The following is a 20,540-nucleotide window of genomic DNA, read 5'->3' as shown; positions in this document are numbered from 1 at the left end:
TTTTGGCAGCTGGCTGGTCTGGGGATCCAAACCCCTGACCTTGGTGTTACTATTAATCATTTTCCAGTAATTTAGATAGTCTATTCCATTTCATATTCAGAAAAGTGTATGACAGTTTTTGTAATCACCAGTGCTCCTTTTAAATAAAAATAATAAAATATAGGGGCTGGCATCTTTTGATGGATGTGTTCACATCTGGAAAGAGTAGGTAAGGGGAGAAAGGAGAAGACAGAGAACGTGTTGAAACTAGTGGGTGAAGAAATCCTTCTTCCATTATTTCTTAGCTGTGTTACCTGGGTCAAATTACATAATCTTGCATAATCTTGAAGTCTTCAAATAACATAATCTTGAGTTTCCTCCCCTATGTGTGGGACAATAAAAACCTGCCTTCCAGGGTTATTGTAAGATGAGAGATAATGTGATCCAAGCGCCAGGTGCAAGCAAGCCCCACAGAAGTACAGCCACAGCCATTCTGAGGGAGGGATACTGGTCTTAAATGATCGGGAACAAAAAGCCTGCTGTGTGCTCATGCTTGTCTTATCTCACTTGCTGGGAAGGTTGTAGACTTTGTCAAGTTTTATTTCTAAGCAATTAAAAATGCTAAAGATCAGGGTGGAGGAGATAATGGTGATTAGACTTGAGATAGTCATGAGGCTATGAAAAGAACTTGTAGACAAAGGTCTTCAAGTATTTTTCTTAAAGTGGTTAAATGTTAAAGTTCAGTGTAGCTTTCTGAGAAGATCTGCAAAGCTAAGTGAATATTACATGAAGAGATTGGCAAACCTGTTTTATATTGCTACTTCTCCTAGGAATCATCCAAAGCATGCTATATAGCTTTTCCATAGCTTAACTCTTTTTTAGGGTAAAACAGGAAGCACGGTGTGGTCAAATGTGTGGATTTTATAAAAGAGGAAAATCTGGATGGTTAAGAAACCAGAAATCCATGAAAATAAATTTTTTCCTGTATTATGTTTATCAGTCAATATATAGTTTTATTTCTGCATAATGGCTTTATTTGCAATTAATACTAGAAAAAAGCAATTTCTTAACATAGGGCCAGAAACCTCAGCTTTTTTACTAGATGTTGCTTTGTGTTGCTTCACCCCCCCACAGATTTGTCACCCCACTTCCCCTAGGTGATAGAGATGCAAAGGATTACTCAAAGCCCATCTCTACTGAACAGTGAGAAGCCCTGAAGTGGTTGACTTCCCTGGGATCCTCCAGCAAGAGGCAACCCTTCCTCAGGAAATTAACCCCAAATTGGGGTTCTCTTCCTGCATTTATTTTCCAGACCAGGAAGTTACAGGAAGAGACATAGGTGGGGTTATAGTTTAACAATATAGGCTGCTAACTTTCAGTGAAACGAGCGAGATGACATAGACCAGGAAGTTACCAGGAAGAGACATAGGTGGGGTTATAGTTTAACAATATAGGCTGCTAACTTTCAGTGAAACGAGCGAGATGACATTCCAGTAAAGCTATCAACAAAAGCTTGATCTTATCTAACATTCCTTCTCCCTCTAGCAGTTTTCCAGCAACTTAGATATCAATCAATAACTAATCTGTCTTTGAGCCAGCAACCTTGCTGTGCCACAATTCTTATCTTGCAACAGAGACTCAATAGCCTGGGGAAAATTTCCTGTCCATGCAAGGTCAATATTTGAAACTGCAAGGCTTTGGAAAACCAGGCCCTGTGAAGTACATATGCTTTATAGTATATTCCACAACTAGATGTGGGAAAAAGGGAGGAGGAGGGAGTTTAGTGAGAAGTTGGTTAATGTACACAAAGAATGATTACATTCTGTAATGATGAATATGCTAATTATCCTGATTTGATCATCGTATATCATAGACAGGTATTGATATTCAACTCTGTACCCCACAAATATGTATAACCAATTATGTTTCAATTAAAAACAAAAATAAAAAACCTTGGCTTTTGAAACCAGGATTGATGAATTAAAAAATTTTTTAGTATATTACTAGTGAATCCAGTGAACTATAAAATTATATAAGCTCTTTGTTATACCTTTTTTTTTTTTCCTTTCTTTTGTCTTTTTTCGTGACCGGCAATGGATCGCAACCCTCAGTGTTGCGCCCGCACCTCGCTCAGCCAGTGAGCGGCCAGTCTGTATGTGGGATCCGAACCCTCGGCGGGAGCGCCACCGCGCTCCCAAGCGGCGCACTGTAGCAGTGCGCCACCGGGCCGGCCCATCTCTTTGTTATACCTTTATTGAGACATAAATAACAAATAATAAACTACACATTTGAAGTATACAATTTGAGAATTTTGGGCATACTTATACATCTGAGAAACCATTACTGTAATCAAGATAATGAACATACCTAAGATTCCTGCAAGTTTCCCATGTCCCTTGGTAAGCCTTCCCTTGTACCTTTTCCACCCTAGCCCTCAGCCAGTTATTGAGCTACTTTCTTTTTTTTTTGTCTTTTTTCGTGTCTGGCAACGGGATCGCAACCCTCGGTGTCGCGCCCACACCTCGCTCAGCCAGTGAGCGGGAACCGGTCTGTATGTGGGATCTGAACCCTCAGCGGGAGCGCCGCCGCGCTCCCAAGTGGTGCACTGTAGCAGTGCGCCACCAGGCTGGCCCAGAGCTGCTTTCTGCTGCTTTAGATTAGTTTGCAATTTCCAGAATTTTACATAAGTGAAATCATACAGTAAAGACTCTTTTTTGTCTGGCTTCTTTCACTCAGTATATTTTGAGATACAACCATGTCATATGCATCTATAGTTCATTCTTTTTTATTGCTGAGTTGTATTTCATTGTATAGATATACCATAATTTGATTATCCATTCATTGTTGATGAATATTTGTGTTGTTTATAGTTTTGAGCTATTACAAATAAAGCTTCTATGAACATTCATGTACAAATCCTTGCATGGATGTACCATTTTATTTTTCTTGGGTAAATACCTAGGAGTGGAATGACTGAATCATACAGAGTTACACATTTAACTTTTTAAGAAACTGCCAAATCATTTTCCAAGGTGTTGTGCCATTTTACATTCCCACCAGTAGTGTGTGAGAATTCCAGTTTCTCCACATCCTCGCTGTTATGGGTTGAATTGTGTCCTCCCAAAAGATGTTGAAGCCCTAAGCCCCACCTCCTGTGAATGTGACCTTGTTTAGAGATAGGGTGTTTGCAGATGATCAAGTTAAAATGAAGTCATTAGGATGGGCCATAATCCTGGTGTCCTTATAAAAAGGGGAAATTTGGTCACAGAGACACGTACACATGGGGAGAACACAATGTGATGATGGAGGCAGACATTGGAGTGACACATCTGCAAACCAAGGAAATGCCAAAGACTGCCAGCAGACCACCAGGAGCTAGGAGAATGACATAAAGCAGGTTCTCCCTTAGAGCTCTCAGAAGCAACCCAGCCTATCAACACCTTGATCCCAATCTTCTAGCCTCCAGAACTGTCAGACAATGTACTTCTGTTCTTTAGGCCACCAAGTCTGTGGTACTTTGCTAGGAGAATTCTAGGAAACTAATACAGTTACCAACACTTGCTATGCTCAGTCTTTTAGAAATTAACCATTCTAATAGGAGTGTAGTGGTATTTCATTGTGGTTTATTTGTTTATTTATTTATTTTAACTTCTCACTATCCATTGTAGTTGATTTTTATGACCCTTCACCTGTTCCTCTTCCCCCTTTAATGGTGGCTTAAACTTGCATTTCTCTAATGACTAATGACTTTGAAAATTGTTTCATGTGCCTATTTGATATTCATGTGTCTTCTTTGGTAAAGTATCTGTTCAAATCTTTAGTCCTTCCCACCCCCCACCATCCCAATTGGGTTGTTTTCTTCTTACTGAGTTTTGAGAGTTCTTTATATATTCTGGGTACAAGTTCTTAATCAGCTATATACTTTATAAATATTTTCTTCCAGTCTGTGGCTTATATTTTCTTTCTCTTAATATTGTCTTTTGAAGAGCAGAAGTTTTAGATTTTGGTGAAGTCTTCTTTATCAATTTATTCTTTTATGGGTTATGCTTTTGAATCTAAGGAATCTTTGTCTAACCCAAGGTCACAGAAATGTTCTCCTATGTTTTCTTCTAAATGCTTTATGTTTTAGACTTTACTTTTAAGTCTATGGTCTATTTGGAGTTCACATTTGGATATGCTCTGAGGTTCATTTTGTCACATATGAATATCCAATTGTTTCAACACACTTATTGAATAGACTATCTTGTCTCTACTGATTTGCCTTTGCACCTTGATCAAAAGTAAGTTGTTTATGTGTGCCTATTTCTGGACTCTCTCTTCTATTCCACTAAATTATTTGTTTATCTTTACATCAGTACCACATTATTTTGATTATGGTAGTGCTATCATAAGTCTTGAAATCAGGTAATGTTAACTACAGCAATGTTTTGTAGTTTTTAATGTACAGACCTTTCACATCTTTTGTTGTATTTATTCCTAAGTATTTCATATTTTTGATGCTATTGTAAATAAGCTATTGTTTTTAAAAATTTTAATTTCTAATTTTTTGTGGCTAGTATATAGAAAGAAAATAGATTTTTATATATTGGTCTTGTGTCCTACAATCTTGCTAAACTCACTTATTAGTTCTAGTAATTTTTTGTAGATTCTATCAGATTTTCGGCATAGGTGATCATGTCATCTGAGAACAAAGACAGTTTTACTTCTTTTTAAATTTTATTTCTTGCCTGATTGTATTAGACTCTAGTACTTCCAGTACTAGAAGTGTATATTGAATAGAAGTGGTAGGAGTGGATATCCTCGGCTTGTTCATGATCTTAGAGGAAAAGCATTTAGTCTTTCACTATGAAGTTAACTGTACGGTCTTGGCAGATGTCTTTTCTTGGCTTGAGGAGGCTCCCTTCTATTCCTAGTTTGATGAGAGGTTTTATGAGGAATGGGTGTTAGGTTTTGTCAAATACTGCTTCTGCATCTATGAGATGATTTTATGATTTTTCTTTTTGGTTTGTTAATATGGTGAATTACTTTATTGATTTTTATATGTGAAATAAACCCTGCGTTCCTGGAATAAACTAGTCTGGGTCCTGCCTTTGCCTTTCCTTTTCTGAGCTCCATAAAGATCATTTGCCTTCCCTTAACATTGTCTTTCCTCAGACCTCACAGTAGAAAATGCCATCAATTGTCTTGAGGCTTTTTTTTTTTGAAGTCACATCCCAGCCCAATTCCAGTAGCCTTAATTCTGTTTTTGGGTTTTCAGATCTCCCCGATCACTTATTTAAATGTGGTCTCTTGAGTTATTTCTATAATGGGTTAATGACTCCCATTTATGTTACCTTTTCACTCTCCAAGTAATTTTGCTTTCAGAATAATTTAATTTGCAAAGCTGGGGCAGCACACTTCCACTGTATGGGTTGGATAAAGGTATGCTGTGTTTAAACCAAATAATGCAGGTGGCATGGCAGTACTTTCTAAACCATCCCACTCCTTTAGTGTGACAAAATACTCTGCCTTTTGGAATTTTCTCTGGTCCTTTGCCTCTCATTGTATTCCTTGAGGGGTGTGTGTGACTCACCTGTGTGAGCTACAGAAAACCTGTGCCTCTCTTTTTACTAAATCTTTCTATGTTTTGACTTGTGCATCTACTCAGGTAAATTCCTGTTTGTTAGTAAGAGCAATTATTTTTTAAAAAGGCTAAACCCAAATCTGAACTGGTCTTGGCTTGTTCACTTGAATTCGTTTAAAAACAGAATCTGAAATCTGTCACTTAACGTTAGTTATTGTAAATAGTCATGGCTTTGTTACTCCCATCAGCGTTCTTGTTTTTGCCTGCAGGTCCTCATGACCTACGTTCCCCTCCACTCCTTCTCCCTAATTTTCCCAGTGTTGTCCTATTTCTCAGAAAAGCCTGCGATTTGTTTTGCGGGCTGGTCCTCTGGGAGGACTGGCTAGGGAAGGACTGAGTAAGACACATTATAGCGAAATTACTCTTAGGGTTGAGGAATGACCTCTAAGGGTCTACACACGTTAATTTGAGAAATGTTACTTGAAATTGTTTTTCCTTTGTGTTCTTTCATATCAAACATGTCTGTCCTTTGAGTCCCAAACCTTTCCAAGTGTCATACCCAATAGGTATGAAAAAGTAGTTTTTAGGATTCAGACCTGAATTTTGTGGACTACATCCTTTGCCATGGTACATAGAAGACTCGAGGGTTCCCTCTGAGGTTCATGCTCATCTCTAGTATCCAGGAATCCTAGGGGCACCTCACATGCTCCCAACAGCTTGTCGTGCTCCTTAGGCAGCTGCTTCCATGGCGGGCTCCACAGCACCACGCCCAGGCCCAGAAGCCTGCTGCACAGACCACTGCTCGTGCAGTCACCCGTCGTGGTCTCTGCTACTGCCTGTCTCTGGGCCCTGCTCCACCTGCCGCACAGGCAGGTACCCGCTCCACAGGGGCCACTCACCTCACTCCACAGCACAGTGCTCTGCCTTCTAAACCAACAGAGCCCATCCTTCTGCCATTTGGAAGCTCTTCTGTGCTCTGCTTGTCTCAAAGGGGCCCCAAGAAAGCAACTTGTGCCCCAAGAGTTTAGTAGGTCAGACTTCAGTTTGTATGTCATTCTTTTAAGGCTGGTTTAAGAGGCTGTCCCCACATTTACCCAGACCAACATTCTCCTCTTACAATTTGACTCTTGTTCTGAGTTATCTAATTCATGGTATGAGAGGCCTTTCTATGTTGTTTTTCATGCATTTCATGGTTCTTCCTTGAAACTTGACTTCTGTTGTATCTCCCCCGTTCCCCAGTTCTCCAGTCATACTTGGGCCCCAACCTCGGTTACTTTGCTCTTTTTCCAAGAAGGTGATTACTGGAGGCTCTCAGTTAATAAATACAGGCACCATTTATTGAACAAATTACATCGAATGCTTTAATATATTATGTTATTTAATTTTTACAATAACCCTAGGGCATAGGAAGGGATATTTGCAATAATGACGTAACACAGAACCAGGTTGAGGATAGGAGTATCCATCAGGGTGCTGTCTTTTCCCTGTGAACTTTTCAGTATGTGAAGTTAAGACCTGATTAAATATTCACAACCTATTACTAATTCTAAGCCTAGGATATCAAATGATGACTTTGTATGCTGAGAAAGTTGGTCAGCAACTACAGCATAAAAATTATAATGTGTGCTTTTCTGTGTCCATCTGGAACTGAAACCATTTTCAGATTTTTGAATGAATCATACAATTTTATTAAAGCATGCGTTGGTTATCTCTTAAAACAAATAGTAGATTTGATTAAATCAAACAATGACTGAACATGATGTGGCTAAGACCAAGAAAGCCTCAGAGAAAAACACTGTATATTTTCTTTTTTGCCTCTGTGACAAGTTTATATTTTTTATTAGGCTCAGTATTTTTAATCTTCTTTTATTTATATCTTGTCTCTCCAATTACATATTCTTAGTAAAAAAAAAACATTCCGAAATATTACACACTTCTTGAAATCAATGAAATGGAGATGTAATATACTAAAACTAAGAAAAAATACATTTAATAATCTACTTAATTTAAATTTACATTACTCCACTGCAATGTTTATAAAACTAATATTATTCTGTAGAGAATACAGTAGAATATAGTCATTTATTATAGAAAGAGATGAATAAACAAGAGACAAAAATGTTTATTTAAAAGGGAAAATAGGAAGCAAAATAAAAAGAGAAAATTATGAAAGAACTGTTAAGTTTATTGGTAGCATTAAAATGTGGTGGTTTTGTTTGTGTTGTTGTAAGACATTTCACAAAGGGGATTACAACTTAAATTCAGGGCATTTTACACAATGTAGCCTCAGAAGATGTCTTAGAAAAAATTAGTAAATGGTAATCACCTTCAATTTTAAAAAGACTAATCCCAGTGTGTGCCTCCAGTAGTTGATTTGGGAAAAATAAATGGGAGGAAGTAAGGACAAAGTCTTCAGAATTAGCCACATTGGAGAGTTTTACATGCCACAGTCATGGTCATTTTCTGGCAACATTTGCCATCATCCACACTCCCATCTTCATCCCTGTCTCCCTCTTCTAATGCATCAGCCAGCGAAGTGGGGCACTCCAAGCTTTGGCCACCACGTTGACCCGCATAACTGAAAGATCAAGTTTCCCATCATTTGTCCAGTCTGGAGTGATTCACATCTGGATGTGTCTAAAGCAGAGAGGGGCAGCACTTAACCACCCGTAGTTCATGACCCAAAGGAATTGATGTCTTGGCCTGAGTCGTGGGACTATCCCACTTCTGCCCACCCTCCCAGCTGCAGAAGCCTCATCTAGAACATCGCTCAGTTAGTACCAGAGCATCTCAGCCCAACTGATGTATTAAAAGAGCTACTGTGAAGCTGCAAACACTTCAGTTTTCTTGCTTTTTAGCTGTGTTGACTAGTCTGTTGCAATATAATGAACTTTAACACAAAGCAGAGTTTCTATTGATCACCTTTCATTCAACCCTAATTTCTTGTTCTCTCTGAACAAGGATTCCACCACCCCACCTCCCCCATTTAGACTGCCATAAAATGAGAATAATATGAAATCTTTATGAATCATTGTTGGGAAGATAGAACAATTTAATCAGGCCCCCTCACCTCGGGCATTCTTTGTGGGCAGGTTGTGTGTGGGTGGAGTTAATGTGCCTGCACACCTTGGCTGGAGTTTACTGCCTTAGGTGGCCATGCCTTTCCAACCTACGGCTCCCAAGGACCTGTTTGCTGGCTACCTAGCTCATAGACCTGCGTGTGAGGGGTCTGGTGACCCAGCCTGGCGTGTGAGGGGTCTGGTGACCCAGCCTGGCGTGTGAGGGGTCTGGTGACCCAGCCTGGCGTGTGAGGGGTCTGGTGACCCAGCCTGGCGTGTGAGGGGTCTGGTGACCCAGCCTGGCGTGTGAGGGGTCTGGTGACCCAGCCTGGCGTGTGAGGGGTCTGGTGACCCAGCCTGGCGTGTGAGGGGTCTGGTGACCCAGCCTGGCGTGTGAGGGGTCTGGTGACCCAGCCTGGCGTGTGAGGGGTCTGGTGACCCAGCCTGGCGTGTGAGGGGTCTGGTGACCCAGCCTGGCGTGTGAGGGGTCTGGTGACCCAGCCTGGCGTGTGAGGGGTCTGGTGACCCAGCCTGGTGTGTGTGGGGTCTGGTGACCTAGCCTGGCATGTGAAAGGTTTGTGACCCAGTCTGTGAATGGGCTTGAGGAGTCTGTGAGCTCCAGACCCAGCCGTAGCTCGACAGTTGGCCCAGTCGGCAGGATTAGGGCAGGTAAAAGAGCCCGACAAATGGCGACGTCGTGTAGCTCTACAATCATCAACAGTTAATTGAATATATTTTTTTAGGTCAACTTTCTCTTGTAATTGTAGAATATTATTGGTGGGATTGCTTCTCTAGTACCATGTCCTCTCAAGGAGATCTGGAAGGAATAGGTGTTGAGAGGTGAAGGAGAGAAAGCAAATCGGAGGATAGTGGGTTTCTTTGGGAGGTTTTGGGGTCCAACATGCGCTATTTGGGGGGTTTCACAAGAGTATTTCAGAACACCGGTGTTTCTAGTGTTGAAGGGTCTTGAAGGGGAAACCTGAGCCAGATTGAACCTACCACGTAGCCTTTCAGAACTGAAACCCCCTTAGAGCTGGGTAAGCTTGCTCTCGTCTTGAAGCTAGACCCTGCGGGCTGTGGTAGCCAGGGCAACAGCCTCAAAAGCATGTGTACAGTTAAAGTGAACAGCAACCACCTCCCACCCCTTATATCTCATTCTCAATATCGCCATATATAGCTGCTGCCCCAAAGACTTTCCTTTTTTCCTTCCTCTTCCCAAACTTTCCAAATTCTCCCCCAAACCCAGCCGGATAAGCTTTCCCTCATCTCATTGGCTCAGGTTCACTCAGTTAAGCCTTGCATTCTTTTTAAGAAAAAATCTTTTTTAAGTACCCAAATCCTTTACAATAAATAGCAATGTGGAAGTTGTCATGACCGAAAATAAACTGCCCCCCCCCCCCAAAAAAAAAAGCCATAAAAGTTTTCTTTCCTAGAGGTAAAGAAGAAAAGGCTGGGAATACTCACATGTTAATATTTTTTGAGGCTGTCACATAACTGTTGATAATCAATCATGTAGTGCAAGAGTGAATAGGGACCAGGCCACCTTATTTGGTAAGTGTCATGTCTAAATATAAACACTGGGATGTTTTCTAGCAGCCTATTCGGTGATTCATTTGAACTGCACTCCTGTGGGTACAATCACTGAACAATGGTACTGGGAATTGCGAAGCTTTTCTTCACAGAACCTTAAATCACTATGTCCACAAAGGTGTATTTTTGTTTTAATGGCTCAGTTAAACATTCCAATTCAATTTTAAAGAAGTATTATTCCTCCCCCAACTAACCATCTTGCTCTTTCTTAAGTGCTTCGTAGGGCCTGTGCACTTGCTCCCTCCCTGCCTCCTGCAGGTCTCTGCTCAGAAGTGACAGCGCTGTCTCACGGTGCACCCTCTAGGGGCATTGTGCTGCTTTGTGTCCAGCTGTATGTTCTGTAATCTGCGAGATGCAGACTGGACAATCTTACTCCAGTCTCCCTGTAAAACAAGAACCTGAAGCAACGTTATGTACTAATGCTTTATTGGGACATTCCATCCCAGGGGAAAAGGGCAGGAAGGCAGGAATGAGGGAAAGGAAATACCAAGTGGTGTGTTAGGAAGCTGGCTACTGCTTCCTTGGAAAACACCTCTGGTGGCTCACTTCCAGTTCATCTGCTGTTTCCTTCCCATCTCTTTCTCCCACAGATCTATGTTCATTCCTTCGTGTGTTAACTCTTCCACATTTTCCTGTTGTCTTACCTGGTCTGTTCAGCAGCCGGGGGGAAGGAAGCCACTCTAGACTCGGGCACAAGAATTGCTGTGGCTCCCCCACCCATGAGGAGTTAGGTGGAAGCTGGGACTTTACTACTAAGGGGACTGTGAGTTGGTGCTGGGATGACTCCCAGCACAGCCTGGGAGACAGGTGGAGCCAGGTGGATCTGAATGTGCATAAACTGGGTCTAGTACCCTGATACATTATATTTACTTATTCGTTATGTTCCCCTTCACTTGGAAGACTACAGATTGCTTGTTTTGTTCATTGTTCACTAACTATATCCATAATCATAAGAACAGTGTCTGGCACATACTAGGCACTCAATAAATATTTGTTGAATGAATTTATTGAGTCCTGACTATGTGTCAGGGATTGTTACAGGTGCTACAAGAGACAGGCATTGCTACCAAATTACAAATAGAAAAATGACAGAGAAAAGTGACTTTCTCAGTGCTAGTCAAATTGGGAGCAGTTTCTGGATTTGCAAACTTCTGGCCTTTAGTGTACAAGAAACTGTGTTTCAGAATGAGTATTCTTGACTTGACTTTGCCTGTCCTTTGGTAAGGAATAGACCTTTCCAAGAAAAGGACTAAGCTGACTCCTTTTGTGAGCATTTGGCCTCTCCATGCCTAATTTTCCTGATTTAGAAAATGAGCATGGCATCATGGAATCTACCAAATGGATGCCCAGAAAATTAGCACAACCTGACTGTATTAGTTTGCTAGATCTTCCATAACAAAGTGTCATAGCCCGGGCAGCTTAAACAACAGAAATGTATTTTCTCACAATTCTGGAGGCTAGAAGTCTGAGAAGGTGTCAACAGGGTTGGTTTCTTCTGAGGCCTCTCTACCTGGCCTGTACATGGCCATCTTCTCCCTGTGTCTTTGCACGGTCTTTCCTCCGTGCATGTTTTTATCCCAACCTCTTCTTATAAAGACACCAGTCATACTGGATTAGGGCCCAACTGCAAGACCTCATCTTAATTACCTCTTTAAAGACCCTATCTCCAATCATACAGCCACAATTTAAGACACTGGGGGTTAAGACTTCAATACACAAATTTTGGGGGGATTGAGGGCGATACATTTCATCCCATAACACTAACCCTAAAGAACTTGACTTTACAAAATGTGGGGTAAAGTACAGACCTGTTTTGAAACGTCTCACAGTATAAGTGTTGTAATCACAAAGCGAATTCCAGCCCATTCCCTGCTACCTCCTGCCTTCTGTGTAGCTGCCTCTTTCTGCTCTTCTCCTGGGCCCCAGTCTGAGTCCAACAAGGTCACACAGGGACCCAGAAATCCAAGAAGAGGGTTTTGTACAAAGTAAATAAAAGGAATGATCACCCATCTAAGGTTCATTGTTTAAATTACCATGTTTATTTATGTCAACACAAAATACAATAAAACAACTTACAAAAAAAACCACTTTATCTTCATGTAACATTACTCTTCCATGAACAGAAGTACTACTGTTAATGTTTTGGCCTTTTCAAGGTCCCGCCTTGGGTCAAAACAGGATTCAGAGAAAGAGCAGATTCTTCTCTACCTTCCCTAATACACACACAAAGGAAACTTCTATTTTCTAAAATCCCATTCCAGTAATAATAGAAAATACTACAATAAGTCCCACGTAGACAGTGAATGCTAGTGTTGTGTCATCAGTATTGCAGCTTGTATGTTGCTCTAGATTTTCTCCAGGTTTGGGTTTTCAGTCAGGAACACAGTGGGTACATCATCCTTCAGATTTCCAACGTGATCATTTGGTAATTCTTTCCAAATAGCTGTATATTCCCTAAATATCTGATTTACCTGAGTTATTTAGAGACCACAAAAAAAGAGCAAGTCTTTAAGTGATCAAATGTATACAGATCTATCTGGGAGAACTGAAGAAACGTATAGATTACACTATGACAATTCAATGGACAATCTCGAAGCCTCCACTATATAATGAACTATTCACCTAGTAAAAGGCTTCACTTTACAATTTAATCCAAGGTAATAAGCACTGCACAAAAGTACAACACCTCAGCTGTATTCCAGTAGTTTAAGTGCTATTTGTTTAGTCTCAGTACATTTTCAAACAAATGATAGTTATTGCTTAACTAACACAATCTTTGTATCATTTTACTGATAAAAGAGGCATTCTTGTGCAGTGGCTGGAGGAAAGAAGATCAGAAAATCTACATTCTGAACCCAGTTCTTCTACTCACTCTCTGAGCCTTAGTTTCCTAATGAGGATCAAATGAGATGAAAGTGCTTTGTAAAACAGTAGAAACCATAAGAAATAATATTCTGCAGAGTTTATCTCTTCAATCAACTGATGGATCCTTAATTGTCCACATGTATTTTGCAAGTTAAATCTTGAAATCTTAAAATCTTGAATGTGAAACTGAATGAAATTGATTGAGAAATATGGGAGAAGTAATAATTTGAACACTCAGGGTCAAGAAGGAAATGAGCATAGAAGATAATTTTTCAGATAATTTAAAAATAAGCTAAATGATAGCATTGTTATTTTTGTTTTTAACTGGTGAGTTCCTAATTTATAAATTACTTCTTCATCTGTAAAACAAATAAAATACTTTTTTGTGTACCTGACTCTGAGGTGCATACAAACTCACAGAAATTATTAATACAATTAATTTTAAATCTTACATTTGGGATATCTTTGGAAGAACTGCACCATCTCAGCTTAAGTAAAATCAGAATCTTATTTCTCATGGGCTTTTAAAAAAATCCTCCTTCAGGAAAGGGCAGATTTACTGTAAGTTTAGAATTAATTGGCAAGTATGGGTATACAATGTGAGCATATGGCCTTTGTGACTTTGCTGAGACAAAGACTTCAGGTAGCTGTATTCCTGAAACAAATGAGACTCTAATTTCAAACATTTTTCAAATTCAAATCAGGCCCCCATGAATCATTTTGATGATTTTTTGAGGCATTAATGCAACAGAGCTAGTATTCCTCAAATGATCCCCAAAGTCACCTCTTTGCTAAGGACATTCCTCTTCTTAAGTATTTTGAACCTGCCAACATAGTCTCTCACCTTCATACAGAGAATGACTGATCTCCAAAAGAACTGTTATTATCTTAAACCAACCTCTTTTGAAGCAACAAAGAAAGAAAAATTAAATAGTGCATTAACATTTCATATCAGTGAAACAGACTTCTTCTATGCATAAAGTATTTCTATCCATCTGTGGAAATGTCTACCTTTTGTTTTTCCCTGTGTTTATATGTTACATTTTTAAAAGTACTAGTAGAGCCTCTGTATAGTGGATTGGTTCCCTGAAAAAAAAAAAAAAAGGTCAAATGAAAGTATGCACATTTTGTTATTATATTGTTTAATATCTTTAAATAATTTCATTATAGTTCAAATTGGAAGCAAAGAGTCAAACTCAATCTTGAAAGCCACTGGAAAAATTTTGATTAAATTGATACTTCATACTTTTAGCCTTTTAAAATTTATACATCTTCATTTTATTTTCTTAATATGCAGTCCCCTATATGTATTCTAAAAATTTTACCCTTTTTGGAAATGCACTAATTCATGGATAGAACACAAGACTCGGGCTGTTTTGTTCACTGCTGTGTTCCCACCTCTGAGAACAGTGCCTACCCACGGTTGGTACTCAGTATTTATGGAATGAGTACAATGAACACTGACAGATGAACCAAAAGTGAAATGAAAAGTAAAAAATGGGAAAAGTGAAACTGGTAGAAACAAAAAACAAATGACACAGTTATCTGCCTTTAAGAAATGTATTGCTGCTTTCACCAAGGGCACAAATAATCTTGTTAAAATGAGATCAAAACTCAGAAGGTAGAGCAACTAGCTGCTTGGGAGGAGCTGGGAAAGATTCCCTGGACAGGCAACACTGCTCTGGATAGCAAAAGAACCAGCTGTTTTTTGCTTACTAGATACAGCAGTGTGTAAAGCAGAGAACTGGAAGAGACTGGTGTGGGGACTCTGGGTTCATGAAAAAGTGGAGGTCTCGAGGCAGGCCGGGCAAAATGGCTTTGCCCTTGGGGCAGTGGGGAGGTTGTGAGCCAATGCCTGGACAGTGCAGCTGTGCTGTGTGTGTTGTAGATGTGTCTCCAGGTGCCAACAGCAGTGGTGCTGTGGCCAGAAAGACCAAGCCTCTCTAGTAGTTCCAGACAGGAGCAAGGGGTCTGGGCAAGTTGCAATTTCTTCTCTCCTCCTTCCAAGGTTGGACACACAGCCTTTGGCATCAGACAGGGGTTCAAACCCAGCACCACCATGTGACTTTCTTAAGCACCCCAAGCCTTGGTGCCCTCAACTATAAAAGAGGGATTAACAAAATGCTTCCCTTGTTCATGAGGTAAAGTACCTTAGTGCTGTGTCTGGCACGTACGCACATAGCAAATAATCAATGCTGCCTCTTCTTTGGTTTTATTTATAGCTTTTCTTCACATTTGGTATTTCCTTTTTTTTTTTTTTTTCATGTCCTAGAGAGGGTTATAAAGATATTTCCCTCCAGGTATTTGGTTGTCTCCACATTTTCAAGCCAATTTCTGAATATATATGGTGTCCAGGTATGACCTTTCACCCTTTGAGTTACTAAATTTTATACTTTGGTCTCTTTATCCCATGAATTCTAGAGATGGTAGTAATTTGGGGTCATAGATTTGAAAAACAAACAAACAAACAAACCTTTCTCAGTACATTTCTTTCAGGCTTCAGAAGAACTGAATAAAATTGAAAATATTCCCTGGCCTCTTCCACTCACTGCCCTTGGATTTGCCACAGTGCCCTCATTGGGAGGAATCACACCTGCACCTGTTTCTATGTTGCCAGAGCCAGTGGCCTGGCCTCTGACTCAGTGACATGTTACCTCTGTTCATGTGCCTTTGGAGATAGATGCTATCTCTGTAATGAGGGCAAATAAAAAAGAGGTTTCTTAGCTGGTGGTGGAGGATGAGTGAAGGTCAAGTTGCTATATTGCTTCTACTCCAGAGATCAGCCTGGGTAATTCTGAGGGACCTCCAGTCCCTATTTAGTCCTGCCACCATACGAATATGTGATTTTGAGGGCAAAGGGCATACTGATTTGATCTTAAATGCAGGTGGCGTCTCATTTGCAAGCAAAAATCATGCCTGGAATTCTATGAAGTTAAGAGAGTAGAAGCTAGTTGGTTACAGAAGAATAAGGGATTTAATTGAAGAAGCAAGATGAAAAAAATAAGAGGTGTGGGCTGGGGGTGACAGGTGAAGCCTGTCTTGGAGGAAGAGGGAGCCTCAGTGAACAGAGAAGACACTCTGAAAGAGTAAACAGGCTGTGAGCAGGGCCAGCTTAGATCTTTGTAGAACCAGGCACTCGTTTTTAAGCCCCGCCCCAATGCACCCACATCCCACACTACATATAATTTATATGCACTATAAAGGAAGTGACCTGAGTTGCAATTGACAGAATAACACAATGTTATTTTGTAGATATTTAGTTGAATGTTTAATTTTGATTGTGAAGTTTTCATTCTGTATTTTAAAGCACTTCATTTATTCAGGTATGCAAAATTTGGGGGGGTCTCTTGCAAAGCTAGTGATAGAGCCACGTCATTGCTTACAGAGGGCAATGGATAAAGCAGACGCCACCACAGTAAGGGGGTAAGGTGGGAGGACAAGTATAAATTGCCATTGCGGGTGTGTGTAGTAGGGTGTTTCCTAACCTCAGCTGATGATCAGAGCTCAGGAGAATGCACTTAACTCAGGTTTTGTTGTCAGGAAGAAGTGTGGAAAAGTGCGGTACTGCCTCCTCTAGTTCCATGGAGGTCACAACCTCCCTACATGGAATTTCCAGCTGAGATGCAGGCTTGGGTCCTGCTCCATTTCCAGTGAGGCTGCACTCTATTGCTCATGCAAGGTCAGTTTTCCCCTAACCATCTGGGGTGACCAGGCTGATTCCCCCAGCAGTCGGGATGCTAATTTAGGATGTGGATTCTGCAAACACAATGGCATGTTTTTCAAGCTTGAAAAAGTGGTAATAAGAAAACTCTCTGTCATGACCCACAGCTTCCTTAGTGATTGCTTAACTGCCAAATGCAGACCTGATTTGCTTAGCACAGTACAAAATCAATCCATGACTGTAAGAAATGTCAAGCTGAACATTTTTTTTTTGCCTCAAGTTAATGACTTGTCATCCTAGAAAGAATGTCTAATCAAAGATGAATTTAAATATCTTCCTTGTGTGTTTTCATAAAGAATATGTGTGTGTGTCGGGGGGGCATATTTTTAAAAGTGTAATAAAAAGGTAACCTTTCTTTGCAGCTATGATGAACTGTTTTAGGAGGCAAAAGTGGAGATTTTCCCATCCTGAGCTCTGTCACATTTATAGTACAATGGGGCCTTATGGGTCAGGAGACCTGATTGTCCTTGGGTTTTTGAAGACCAGTCAAATTCACTTCTTGAAAAAGAAATAAGTTTTAGATAAAAACTGAATTAAATTGAAGACCCCTAAATGTATGCACCGAGCAACACTTTTTTTTTCCAGTAGGATATATTAGTGAAATTTGGATTGAATTATTTGAATTAAACCTCTTTTGCATTCAAGTGAATAATTATTACCCAGTCATTATCTAGTCAGGAACATCAAACATTTGTTATTCAAAAGAACTCAATTTAACAAGGGAATAATATTTTCCATTTATGCTTTTATCTGTTTAATGCATGTTTTTGTTCCATTTTAGATGAAGAAACAGCAAAAATTTGGCATTTGAATTTCAGTCATGTTCTACATTCTAAAGGAGAAGAATTCATGTTTGGGGGAAAATTAACTGTTAATTAAAATGTTATTTTAAAGATATTAATCGTTTGTCAGTACTCATGCCTTTGCATGAGAACATTAAAATGTGCTAGTTAGCAGACACACAGCATGTAATTGCCCAAGTGCTTGTTTGTGGAATACCCGCTTATTATTTCTAGAAGGGTCAATCAAAGGCTGTGCTTGAAAGAAAAATTAACAGTTAGGGTTTCAGCTCTACCATGCACCAAAAGTTTGAGAATCCCCTTAACCTCTCTAAGCCTCGGTTTACTTACTTGCAAAATGGGAATACCAAGACTACTTCATGGGGCTGGTGATTGTTCCACTAATTGTTGCTATTGCTCTTTGTGCCAACTTAACCACATTCTTTTGCCTGTTTGTCCTCTGATCACAGCCAGGCATTTGCTTGACAGTTGGTGAAAGTTTAGCATAACATCTGTGGCCATGGGAACAGGTGACATTAATTATCCCACAAGTTTGGCCTCATGAACACTATGTTCTAAGTTATCAAACTAACCTGTCAGGTTACATTTTACATTGTTAGTGATGGATAAATGATACCCTCATTGCAAAGCCTCAATTTACTTTCCTGAAGAATTTTGTTTCATTATGAAAAATCCATATGTACACAAAAAGAGGAAAGCTTGTATAACAAACGTCCAGAGACCCAAAACTCAGATTCAACAATTGTCAAGATTTTTCCACACCTACTTCAACTATCTCTCCCAACCATTCTCTTTTGGCTGAATTATTTAAGAGCAACCCCCAGCCTTCATTTCTTTTCATTCCTATATATGCATCTCTAAAAAAATAGATATTTTCTAGCAAAGTCATCATGCTATTATTATACCTAATAAAATTAACCCTACTTCCTTGCTATCATTTTAATACCCAGTGTATATTAATCTTTTTCTGGTTGTCTTAAAAAATGTATTTTTACAGTTGGACTGTTCAAGTCAGGATCCAAACAAGATCCATGCATTGCATTTGGTTATTGTGTCTAAAGGCCTTTTTAATGGGAAGATAGAGTAGATAAAAATTTTCATTGTTCATTGTCCTACACCATACATTGTGATTAGTTTGAAATAACTGCATAAAATATAATAATCCCTTATCAAGATAAATATATCTAAACTGTAAAATTCCATTTGCTTTAGGAATTGAAGATATCACTATAGACTTAGAGGAAAAAAGTGTTAACATCAATTTATTTAGGCAGGTGAACCCAAAGGAGCACTGTGTCTGCCTGTATCTTCTCCCGTGATATCACTGTTTTTAGAATCAGCAATGTAAGATAATTGCTATTAGATAGTTGGACACACTATTAGAGATAGAGAGATGAAATTAAAACCATGAAATTATTTCTATGGGTCTCTAGAAATGCAATTATCTCTCCTGTGGAAAAGAAACACAGAAAATTGTAGTCCTGTTTCTGTTTGCCTCCTATAAAGAGAGGACACAAATTTTATCTATTGAGTACGTATAAAGCTTGATACTTTATTTTCTGCTCAAAATTTGTTATTTAGAAAAACGAACTGCTTGATATTTAGAAAGTCTTCTCAACCTTATGTTGTAACGTATTATACCAGCAACAAGTATTTCCATGGAAATTGGCATAAACTGACCTACTATTCATGAGTGTTCCACTAGCTGTAACATAACTGATTTATGGAAATGTTCAGATACAACATCTATGCTTTATCAAATGGGATAAAGGAGGAATCTTCCTGGTGGTTAAGAAGTACTGAATAAGATATACTACCTCGATGGCCCTAAGTAGCTACATCAGGAGTTTCACAAGACTCCTCAGAGTGGCAGAAATCCCCCCTGCTTTGAGAGACAAACATATGTTATGAAGGCCATCTGGGTCTAGATAATGAGCACAGGTTCCTTTGCCCCCGAAGAAGAACAGAAACCAAAGCCATTGAGATCATGGTGAGGGTGGGAGAGAAAAAACGTGACATTTAAAATCTCTTTTAGGGCAGAAGAGAGCCGAGCTCCCCATCTTCCACCAGGATCTTTCTCCCTTGGACAAGGAGGAGCCATAAATGTTCACGTACCGTTTGCCACTTGGCCTTTGATCGTTCTGCTTCAAATTTGGCAACTTCTTTACGATCATGAAATGACACCAGCAGCTTCCAAATGCACAGTAGGCCAATCCCGATGAGAAGAATAGCCAGCGAAACCCCCAACATGATCATGGGAATGTTTGGAGGTTTTGGACAATCTATGGAAACAAAGGAAATTATGTTAAGAGGGTGGTACAAGAAACATTTGCTGCAGGAAAGACATTTCTCATTGGATTTTCCATCCACACTTTTTCTGCAATAGAGGGTAAAGATTGACACCTTTTTGTCTTGCTAAAATTAAAGAAAAAAAGAGTTACTCATTGAAGAATTGCCCTACATTCCTTCAAAGTAGAACAAAAGATAAAGCAAGAATTTAGTAATTCAAAGTACAAATGGATATATATGGGGGTACTTCAAAAAGTTCATGGAAAGATTCATGTTCTTTCTTTCTTTCTTTTTTTTTTAAAGATAACTGGTAAGGGGATCTCAACCCTTGACTTGGTGTTGTCAGCACCACGCTCTCCCAAGTGAGCCATGGGCTGGCCCTGATTCACGTTATCTTTTAATTTTACTTTTCCACAAACTTTTCGAAGTACCCTTGTACTTGATGGCTGACTTAAAAAGAGTTAGAACCCAAAAGGGGGATGATTAATGCAATAGAATGTTTAAAAGACCACGAAAAAGATTATAGTTCAATCACTAAAGATGGTCTTTTCTACACGGTAAAGTAGAAATGGAATATGTGTGTGTGCTTCACGTAATTACTTTTTTATGGATCTTCTTGAATCATGAGCAATCTAGAAAATTATATTTAAAAGTATATAAAACCTATCCCCTGA

General features: G+C 39.6%; 1 protein-coding gene across 1 annotated transcript in view; it reads right to left on the bottom strand.

Moving 5' to 3' along the window:
- Positions 1 to 13,374: 13,374 nt before the first annotated feature.
- ITGB6 (integrin, beta 6) overlaps positions 13,375 to 20,540 on the bottom strand; it is a gene marked incomplete at its 5' end in the record, with an annotated part of 65,754 nt that continues 58,588 nt past the window's right edge. The window contains 2 exons of the mRNA XM_008563953.1: positions 13,375 to 14,142; positions 19,693 to 19,859. Of these exons, the coding sequence (XP_008562175.1) occupies positions 14,044 to 14,142; positions 19,693 to 19,859 (266 nt within the window). The remainder of the gene's footprint in view (positions 14,143 to 19,692; positions 19,860 to 20,540) is intronic.

Source organism: Galeopterus variegatus, unplaced genomic scaffold (genome assembly GCF_000696425.1).
Source record: "Galeopterus variegatus unplaced genomic scaffold, G_variegatus-3.0.2 Scaffold178, whole genome shotgun sequence".
Classification (NCBI taxonomy): domain Eukaryota; kingdom Metazoa; phylum Chordata; class Mammalia; order Dermoptera; family Cynocephalidae; genus Galeopterus; species Galeopterus variegatus.
The sequence above is the reverse complement of the archived record's forward strand: the minus strand, read 5'-3'. Positions and strand labels throughout refer to the sequence as shown.